This window comes from Pundamilia nyererei, unplaced genomic scaffold, assembly GCF_000239375.1.
Source record: "Pundamilia nyererei isolate P.nyererei 1_Seehausen unplaced genomic scaffold, PunNye1.0 scaffold00134, whole genome shotgun sequence".
NCBI lineage: Eukaryota > Metazoa > Chordata > Actinopteri > Cichliformes > Cichlidae > Pundamilia > Pundamilia nyererei.
This window is the reverse complement of record NW_005187535.1, coordinates 55,735-65,771: the sequence shown is the minus strand read 5'-3', so window position 1 is coordinate 65,771 and position 10,037 is coordinate 55,735. Positions and strand designations below refer to the sequence as shown.

Here is a 10,037-nt window from a genome sequence, read left to right as displayed (position 1 = left end):
AAAGCTAATGAAAAATACAACACAACATATTTCTTTCATTATACTGTGGATATGCTGGATATTGTTTCCAAATAGACACATAGACACACTATCACATTTGCTGAAGTTTGCATTTCTGCAATGTGTAGTTACATTTCTGGGAAGGTGCATATACATTATGGTTTATAGATTTAGATTAGATTTAATGTAGTACTGTAATGAAGGAGGCAGAGGTTTGTTAACATTGTCTCACTAGCAAGAAAATCCTAGGTTCAAACCCAGCCTATGGGCCTTTCTGTGTGGAGTTTGCAAGTCTAAAGTCATGCTTAGGATTAACTGGTTATTCTAAACTGACCACCTGAATGCGGCTGTCTGGCTCTCTGTGTTCGCCCTGCAAAAACAGCCTATCCAAGGTGTACCCCACCTCTCAATATATGACAACTGGGATATGCTCCAGCCCCCCCCCCACGTACCTGAACTGGTCAATCAAAAGAAAATGGATAAATGAGTGGATGGAAGGACTGTAATTAAGCATGGCAAGGAAATCCATTTAAAACAACTACATGTTTTAATAATGTGTTGATATCTTGGCCAGCTTATATACAACAAATTGTATATTGCCTTATCTATATTGTGGGTCATCCTAGCATAACTGATGCTTTAAGTATACATGAGTCACTTCAAGTTGTACTTCCTACACCTTTGTTTCAGATAGAACTTACTGATATCATATGGCTCATAGTTATTAATACTAATATCACAAATGAGTTATTATATTGCTTTACATTTGAGTGAATCAACAATTATACTCAATACTATAATATATATATTTTTTGTAATGTGCAATGATTTACAGAGATAACTTTAACTTTTAGAACTTTGAATTATAGTATGGTGGGGTTTTTAAAATTGTTTTATTGTATCAAACCTTTAATGTATGACTTTATTATTTTCATGGAAATCTCTGAGAACTTCTGTCTGCCTGACCTGCCTCTGCACAAAGCTGTCTGATTGACATCTCGAGCCTGCTGTCATTTCAGCACCAGCTCGAGCGGAGAGCGCCCTTCTTGCATCTGCGCGCGCGCACATCGCCCAACAGCCAAGCAGTGAGCAAACTGTTTCCACTGAGCGTCCTAGGAATGAGTGACACACTTTATCCACCCCAGAAAAAAAATTCTATAAAAAACAAGCTCACCATGGCTACAGAAAGAGAAGTGGGCCTGTCTGACTGGGCCTGTGTGTCTAATCTTAGCGGAAGGAAACGAGGAAATACCCAGCGCTCTTTGCCTTCTCTCCCTCTTCTCTCGACTATGTCCTTCCACAGTCTTGAGCACTGAGGCCCGTGTGTCAGCAGTTACACATTTTCGACCAACAATCAACCACCTCGTTGTGTGTCGCGGCAGCTTCGGTTTTGTCGTTATCTGCAGCAGCTCAGTTTGTGCCACCTACCTTCTCTTTGGCTTCAACAGTCGGGATGGACGGGAGCAAACCGTTGATGCTGTGCCTCCTTATCCTCTTCCTGCCTCCGCCGCTTATTAAACCGTTGTAGAAGTAAAGTACGGCGCCACCCGTTGCAACGCAAACCCCGGCTGCCAGACACCTCCAGGTCCTTCTTCCATTGGCCGTCTGCCCACCGACCAGCTCGTTTCTTGTCGCCGACCAGAGGTTGAGCTTGCCGGCCAGTGCTGCCACTCTGCGGAAAGCAGCCATTGCTGCCGTGGTATTAGCTTCTGCTTGGCTGCTGTGATTGTAACTTTGAGGGCAGCTCAAAAGTATCGCGTTTCCCTGATTTCATCGCGAGATTTACGGCCTTTCTGTTCTTGGCATGACAGAGAACAAAGTCCCGCACAGCGCGGAGGATTTGATGCTTCGCTGAGTGATTAATTTTAACCAAGGTCAATTATAAACACAGAGAGATAAACTATTATGAAGCTAAACTCAAGCTTATCCAGTTCGCATAAAAGAGGCCATATTAACAGCCTACACCAAAATCAAAAATACTGAATATTAAATTAAAAATGCATGTGAAATATAGTGAAATATATATAGACAGCTCTATTTTCTAAACGGATTAGTGCGTCTGAAAAGTGGCATTGAATAAAGTAGAACATATATGCGTTTTCTCATTTAGAAGTTAGGCCTGCAATAACCTAATAGAAGTATATAACGACTACTCTGAAGTATTTTAAAAATGTGCAAAGACAGTTGTACTACTTCATAAGGTACTGGCAGCTGGCAGACTAACTGTGACACACATGGAAAGAATAAGAAAACGACTCAGTGAAACATATTCCACGGTATCATCTTAAGTATCTTGTCGGGTGAGCATGGGCACATCTTGAAATAAATTAAAGAGATTTTTTTTTTTTTTTTTGGGGGGGGGGTCTCTAAATGAGTAATGATATTATTGATATCGATATTTGTCACTTTGCCTTTGTCATTCACGAAGGGTCAATGTAGTGTCGAATTTCCAGTTGTAAGTGATGGATCAAAGGAGCCAAAAGAGCAGATATCAAACAAATATCAAAGATGAACTCTTCATTTAAGTCCTCACATGTAGGGCTAATGTTAACCTGATGGGGCTTTTCTGATGACTTTGATGCTAAAACAATAAAGGGAAGAAGTCTAATAGATGGCCTGTCACCTGTTCACACATGAAGCTCAGTGGATCACTTGGCCCATAAGCTGAAAACAGATCAAACAATGTCTAAAACCTCTTGATAGAAATCAACCATTTAAAAGACTGAGTATTGATATTAAACGCTTCAATTATTGCTTTGATTTCTATTTTCTTCACAACCCAAACATCATTAATGTAGCATGGTGACTAATCCTAATTAAGTTTCCTGGTTTACTGGTTGCATTTTTTTTTTATGAAACTGCAATTTGAAAAGCTGTAAAATGTCTCCAAATCTTTACTTTGACACAAAAATTCAATATTTTGCTGGATCACAACAATAGAGGTATTCATAGGGGTTCAGGTAGATACAAAGTACCATATCTGCATGCAGGTCACTTATTTTTAATCTATCTATACACGAAAGATTGCAGAAATATGATTTTCTTTTTTTTTCTCCTGCATTTTCTGACTGACCTATGAAGATTAAAATATGATGAAATTAAAGTCTGCACTTTCATGGGGCCCTCTGAATCGTGTCCTGGGTTCGCTAGACCCTAGTTTGGAGACCACTTGCATTAATAACCTCTAGGCTACTTATTCAGTTATTCCATTATCCAGGCATTCGATTAGGTTGTGATTTCTTTGTGTGTGTATTGTGTGTGTGTGTGGGTGAGGGGTTAGAGGTGGGGGTATAACCCTAGGGACCTCCTCATCATCATCGTCACCCTCCTCCTCCATGACAGCTATGTTCCTATATGCTTGGCTTCCCTCCATGTCCCACTTGCAGCGTTGTAAAAGAAAACCTACGCTGGAGCGAATCATGTGGTCCTGGGAACTGATCACTTGCGCCTTGTGTGAACAGTTCCCAGGACGATGTGGCGTAGTAGTTGACGTCTTCACTGAGGCCAAATCGATATCCAATACTAGACCAGATCGGCCTGAGGGGATTACGATTGATCCTGTCGCCCTTTAAAAAAAAGTTCTTTTTGTGCTGGTCATAAATACTAATGAACCGAGGGAAAGAGGGAGAAGGACACGCGCCACACACATAGATGCCCTCTAACTTGTCTGTCACACACACGTGTGCAAAGGCAGTGCAGAAAACTGGCGTCATAACAAACATTTTGTACTTAATAAGTATGTCAGGTCCTGCAGCGTGACAAGTAGACCCGTGTTATTGGTGTGGGTATATGACTTTTTGTCATGCTGCAGGACCTGACATGAGTACAAAATGACCCGAGTATGGCACAGCAACACCTCTGGACCTTCAACTCATTTATCAACGGGACTCCCAGGGGAAGGGGAGGCAGTGTGAGCGCGTGCCTTTGTGTGCACGACCATGTGTCTGTATTGCTGCCCCAATCAATGCCATGATCTGGAACACAAGACCATGCTTCGTGCCCTTGGTTTAAATAAAATCACAGTCTGTATTAGAGGATAAATAGTGTTGAGCAATTCAGAGCTAAATAAATGACGTCGCACCATCTAAATTAAGAAAGGACTGTTTAGCCGGTGTTTCGAAAAAGCGTCTTTTTGGAATCTGGCAATCCACAGGCTTTTATTACCAAACCGCCATGATCACGGTCAACTTCAGTATAGTAGACTGATATTTTACATTAATCTGATATACTCAGTATAACGTTTCCCAAACTTATAACCACTGGAGCGTGTTCATTGTTATGATCACTAAAATATTTGTTTCCACAACAAACTCCGTTTTTCTCTCTCAAAATAGCACTTATTTTATACACCCCCCCCCCAAGTCCTTCAGTGTCAAGTGTCGGGGTATTTTCTAAGCGTGTGGTTCAAACAGGTATATTCCCGTTCCCGTCTTCTGGTTGTTATTGCCTGATCCCCTTACAAGATCCCTGCGCTTTGAAGCCTCTGTTTCTTTGATTCGTCTCGTAAGACCACAATTAAGGGTATATATGAGCTCCAGTGTTGTTCAAAGCATCGTGGAAAGATCAATGAAAGGATTGACAGTCAAGTGATGTCGTTTGCACAGGTGTGTGTGGGTGCATGTGTACGGCTGTGTGTGTCTGTGTGTGCGGGTGCTGTAAATGTGCGGCTGGGTTACATAAAACAGGAGCAATAAATCAACATTCGAGTGCGAAAATTACGCAAATGGGGGCTTTCCTCGCCCCTCTTTCTCTCTGCACCTGAGCCATTTCGAAATGGGGGCACTGAGATGTAAAGCATTTAAGATAATGGCAACATCACTTTCATGCCTACTTGACATGCATACGCTTTTTCTTTCTCTCCACAACTATTTCACACCCAAGTTGCAGAGACGCGCGCTCTGCAGCAACTCTTATAAACACCTGTACAGTTTAATCTGTTTAATCTGCTGCTGAAGTGTCCACGAGCAAAATGACATTTTGTCCGTTTGTGAGTTAGGGAAACATTCATGTAGCTTGAGGGGAAGTAAGGGAAAATACGCCTGTCATGCTAATTTTTATTAGTGGTTATTAATTTTCCTCTCACGTGCCCCTGCGCTAAGACTGAACATCAAAGGTGAGACGGGAGAATAGCGAGAACAAAAATTAGTCATAAAGAGAGGGGATCGGGCCATATTTGCATAAAAGGCAACCTGGGGTTAATAGGAGGCAGTGCGCTATAAATGTGGAGTGGTTTTCACTGGTTTCACTGCGCTACACACTGCTGCTGGGGGAGGTATCACTTGAGAGAAGAAATAAAAGGCTGAGGTGAATTTAGCGAGAGAGAGCAAGAGAGCAAGAGAGGGGGGTGAGAAAGAGAGCGAGAGAGAGAGGAAAACCCTGGTGCGCACAGGAGCAAAGGGGGAGTATCCCGAGTTGAAGAGGAGAGAATAGAAGAGAGGAAAGAAGGATAAATAGCAGAAGAGAGGAGACGGGGGACACACGCTGCAGCAAGCGGGGATGCGTACTCATCCAACATCAAGATAACGCAGGAGTTTAATCTCAATTAGATGCCAGTCTGATCACAGGGATTTTCTCTGCACGCACGGTCAACTTTTTCCCTTTCTTCGCCTTTCGGCTTGACCTTCGCTCACTTGCTCATATAGAGGCTCTCTACTCATCACTTGGAACTCGACTTGGAGCTCCTACGCTGCAAACAGGATCTGGTGTGTCATCTGTGATGGGGGCAGCGGCCGAGGTTGGGAGCTTCGCCAACGGATTTTTGGACAGCTTTGGTGCCGTTCCGGCTCCCGTTGGCTCTCAGTTTATTCTCACCCCTGCCGGGGCGGTGGACTACAATTCGGCGACCGGATTGATAATGGGGGGACATGGACAACAGCAAGAGCACCTAATGTCTGCGGAGAGGCTGTCCCGGAGCCTGGCGGACCTCAGCCATCTGAAGGGGATTCTGAGGCGGAGGCAGCTGTACTGCAGGACCGGGTTCCACCTGGAGATTCATCCTGACGGCACCGTGCAGGGCACCAGGAAAGACCACAGCAGATTCGGTACAGAGCCTGTGAATTCTGGCAGCACAAGTAGTAGTAAGAGCATAGAAAAGCTATTTTGAATTTTCAGATTGATTGACACACTGTCAGGTATCATTGTGGTGGAGACGCTGACAGACTCACATACAAACAGAATCTAAACAGGGGAGGAAATAGTGATAATCAGCATGCAGCAGCGAAAAGCTTACTGGATTATATACCAAATAATATATAAAATAGAGGTGGCCATGAGTTATAACAGAGGACTTATAACTCATACGGGAAAATAGCTGCATCACTCCTACAGTCACAGCCGTCGTGACTTGAAATACCCATGCCAATACAGGCTGCTTTAATCAAACGCTAATCATGAATGCAGCCGCTATTTCCAGGTGGAACAACATTTGAGATATTATTTATTTGCACATTTTTTACCACGTTTCCTCTTTCAGATTAGATTGGACGCTTTTACAAACTTATCTCCAGCTATCAAGATAAAAAGCTGCAGGTTGCGGCACATCAAAAGTAGATTATTTATCGCTGCAAGGTTGTAGCGCCTCTGGTACTTGATTCATTTCATTTGAGATTTGGTTGTAACCTCATACCAGAAACCACTCTAACCTAACTTGTCAGAGGCATTTGATGGACATACTCTACGAATTTGTATGGAGAACAGACACAATTTAGTAAACTGAAACGTTGTCAGCAAGACTAGTGCTCTATTATACCAAATATGAATTGCTATTTAATATTTCCATGTTGCCAGATATGCTAATGATTGCTTAATTAATTAATGATTGTTTAATTAATGTAATGCAATGTGTGTTTGCAGGTATACTGGAATTCATCAGTTTAGCTGTGGGACTCGTCAGCATCAAAGGGGTGGACAGTGGCCTTTACCTTGCCATGAACAGCAAGGGAGAATTGTACGGCTCTGTAAGTATACACCTTTGAACAGATACATATTGGCACACACATATTTCTGTTTTTCAAGAATGATGTCCACAGCCAGTAGGTGGCACATTTTGCACCCTAAAACTCATCCGTTGTTGTCCTCTCTTTCTGCAGGAGAAGCTGTCAGCAGAATGTGTTTTCAGAGAGCAATTTGAAGAAAACTGGTACAACACCTACTCCTCTAACATCTATCGGCATGGAGAGAAAGGTTCATTTTATTTTGTTGCTTTGAACAAAGATGGGACGTCCCGTGATGGAACAAGATCAAGGAGGCATCAGAGGTTCACTCACTTCCTACCAAGACCTGTAGATCCAGAAAGAGTTCCAGAGCTGTACAGAGACATACTGGGTCAGAGCTGAGGCAGAATGAATTAGCTGGTGAAAAGCAAGGTTAAAAGCAGAAGTGCACCCGAGGTCATCCCCTTAAGGGAGATGGATGATCTTGTTTATGTGGACAAAATAGGATCGTAAAAGTGCACCAAATCAACACTCCCCACTGCTGGCATGGAGGAAGGAAAGAAAACCCGACTGGCTGGGGAGTGTGACTGAACAGCATCAGGGATCTTCTGTGGAACCTGTGAAGAGCCCCATGACAGAGACTACTGGGGCTCCACATATTTTCACCTTATCAGCCTATGCAAAAGCCCTGGTGGCCAAACGGATGATCTTTAAATTTTTATTAAGTTTCACTAATGAAATCCAACTATCTGCTTGCCCAGACTGCATGTTCAAAAGGACAAAGCTGTGAACTTGATAGCTGAGATTAACCACTGGCTGCTAGTAACCTTTTACTGCTGTGTCTTGTCAATTTTGATGTTTTGAGTCGACCTTTTATTCCAACATTACTGTGGCTGCTAAGTAAACAAATAATTTACATGCAAAATCCACTATAAAGTGTGGCTGGTTTACATTAAAAAAAGTTCATGCACTGGAAAGCAGCCACATTTGTTCTGTAAAACGGGTCTTAGAGCTGGGATAATCACATGTACTGAAATGACTGTTGTGATGGCATGGGTGAAGTACCCTTTGAAATCAATCCAGACTATGATTTTTCTGCAAAATGCATGAGGAGGAAGAGAAGAATAACAGTGTCCTGTGTGTGGGATGGTGTGTTTTGTAATGGAGCTCTTATGGAAGCCAGTGAAGGAATTCCGACTGCTGTCAAACAATGGATGGGACTGACAAAGACACCTTTACAGACATTTTGAAATCTTTATTCTTATTTATGAGTTTTCCTTTCCAAGGACATACAGTATATTTATTTCATATATTTATTTATTTTGAGACTATATTTTTACAGCTATGAGATAAAATAAAATAAAAACATCCAGAATATGCACGAGATTTTTCTTATTTATTTTATCATCATAGTATAAACTGTTGTTTTGTGGTCATTGAAGGAGGTCTTTTCATAGTTTTTGAGACTTTGTGTTCTGCATATTGACGCTATGACTTCTTAAACTGCAATATCGATCATATCAGTCTTTCCAATCTTTCCAGTGCTTTGTCTGTTTGAGCCAATGTGGTTAACTTAATCTGCATGTTGGCAATGATATTAAAAACGTTGACTTCTTTATGACTAGTACAACATTTATCTGGAGAACTTGTCTGGAACAACCAATCACTAACCTTAAAAATAGACATCCATAAGAAATAGATGCACTTTAAGTCTTTTGCAATGTTAAACTGTGGTGGTGTAGCATTTTTGTGTGAAAAAAGTTTATATAAGACTTCTGCATAGCACACGTGTGTGATTCCTCCCTCTCAGCTCTTCTAGAAGCCTCCTTTTTTGTCAGTCCCTGTCTAGTGGGAGGCAGGGGCAATATCCAGAAAACAGGAAGAAAGAAGATACGAGGAAGTAAAAGTTGAAAGCTACCCTATTCTGTGATTCAATCACACACACAGAAAAATTCCCATATTTCAACTTTAATATTTGTTACTCTCCAAAAAAAAAGCAAGACAACTGAAATGACATCATTTGGGCATTTTCCCATTCTTAATAATCACATCAAGAGCTGCACATAGTACTGATTTATACACTGATATTAATTTAAGTTATTTATACAGTTAAAATAGTCATTTAAAAAACTGGTACATTGTTTTTGACAAGTAATATTGCTAGATTTCCCCTTCAATATACTATACATCATGCTATACATGTTACATGGCACAGATAACCTGATAGCTGGATTATCAGCCCTCTCTTAGTTAACAACGTCCACAAAATTTGTTTAAAAAAAAAAAGCCTGAATTGGAAAAAAATATTTAGCATCTTTTTTGTAGTTAAATGGATCACAATTTGAAGTACGGAAGACAGCGAGATGGGGCAATGAGTTACTGTGATCTCCAACTAGACACGTGATTGACAGGGCTAATGCTATGGCTCTTTCATTCACATATCCTGTGTGAGTCATCCCTCATTCTTAACACACCTGAAACTGATTTGGTCAAATTTTACAATGGCAAAAGTTAAAGAGAGATTGCAGTCCATTGTTTGACTTTCAGCCAGCTTTAATCATCATTAGAGTCTTCACTGCCTTAATCATTTATCAATCACAGTGTTCAGTTATCTGTATTACTAAAAAGGTAAAGCTAACATGACAAAGACGAGTACGATGAAGGAGAAAGTAAATCTCCAAAAGTTGATTCTGTTCATCTGGACGTAGCGTTTTGTGGGAGAAACGTTTTTGTCACTCATCCAAGTGACTTCTTCAGTCTCAGCTGACTGCAGGTTTCCCAAATCTTATAAACAGTACATTTGCATAATGACTGAAACCAGCCCACTGAAGGAACAATGGGCTGGGGACCTCCCAAACCTGCAGTCAGCTGAGACTGAAGAAGTCATTTGGATGAGTGACGAAACGTTTCTCCCACAAAACGCTACGTCCAGATGAACAGAATCAACTTTTGGAGATTTACTTTCCTGGATGATTGAGAATGCATCAAGACGAGAAAGCATGATGTTTGTTTAGTAGTGTTTAAAGCATTTTGCACAGAATATTTCCCAGGTTTCATTCAACACGGTGTGTTGAGTTCAGTATCGATATTGACCAAACACTATAA

General features: G+C 41.4%; 2 protein-coding genes across 6 annotated transcripts in view; one reads left to right on the top strand and one right to left on the bottom strand.

Moving 5' to 3' along the window:
• The window catches only part of micu3a (mitochondrial calcium uptake family, member 3a), a 40,142-nt gene extending 38,390 nt beyond the window's left edge, over positions 1-1,752 (bottom strand). For all 5 annotated transcript variants that reach the window (XM_005743610.1, XM_013913498.1, XM_013913500.1 and 2 more), the window contains exon 1: positions 1,429-1,752. In XM_005743610.1, coding sequence (XP_005743667.1) covers positions 1,429-1,689 — 261 coding nt within the window. In that variant the 5' untranslated portion in view covers positions 1,690-1,752. The remainder of the gene's footprint in view (positions 1-1,428) is intronic.
• Positions 1,753-5,440: 3,688 nt separating this feature from the next.
• On the top strand, positions 5,441-7,826 carry fgf20a (fibroblast growth factor 20a). The gene is made up of 3 exons (XM_005743609.1): positions 5,441-6,041; positions 6,853-6,956; positions 7,089-7,826. The coding sequence occupies exons 1-3, from the start codon at positions 5,717-5,719 to the stop codon at positions 7,332-7,334; spliced, it is 675 nt and encodes a 224-aa protein (XP_005743666.1). The 5' UTR covers positions 5,441-5,716; the 3' UTR covers positions 7,335-7,826.
• Positions 7,827-10,037: the final 2,211 nt, after the last annotated feature.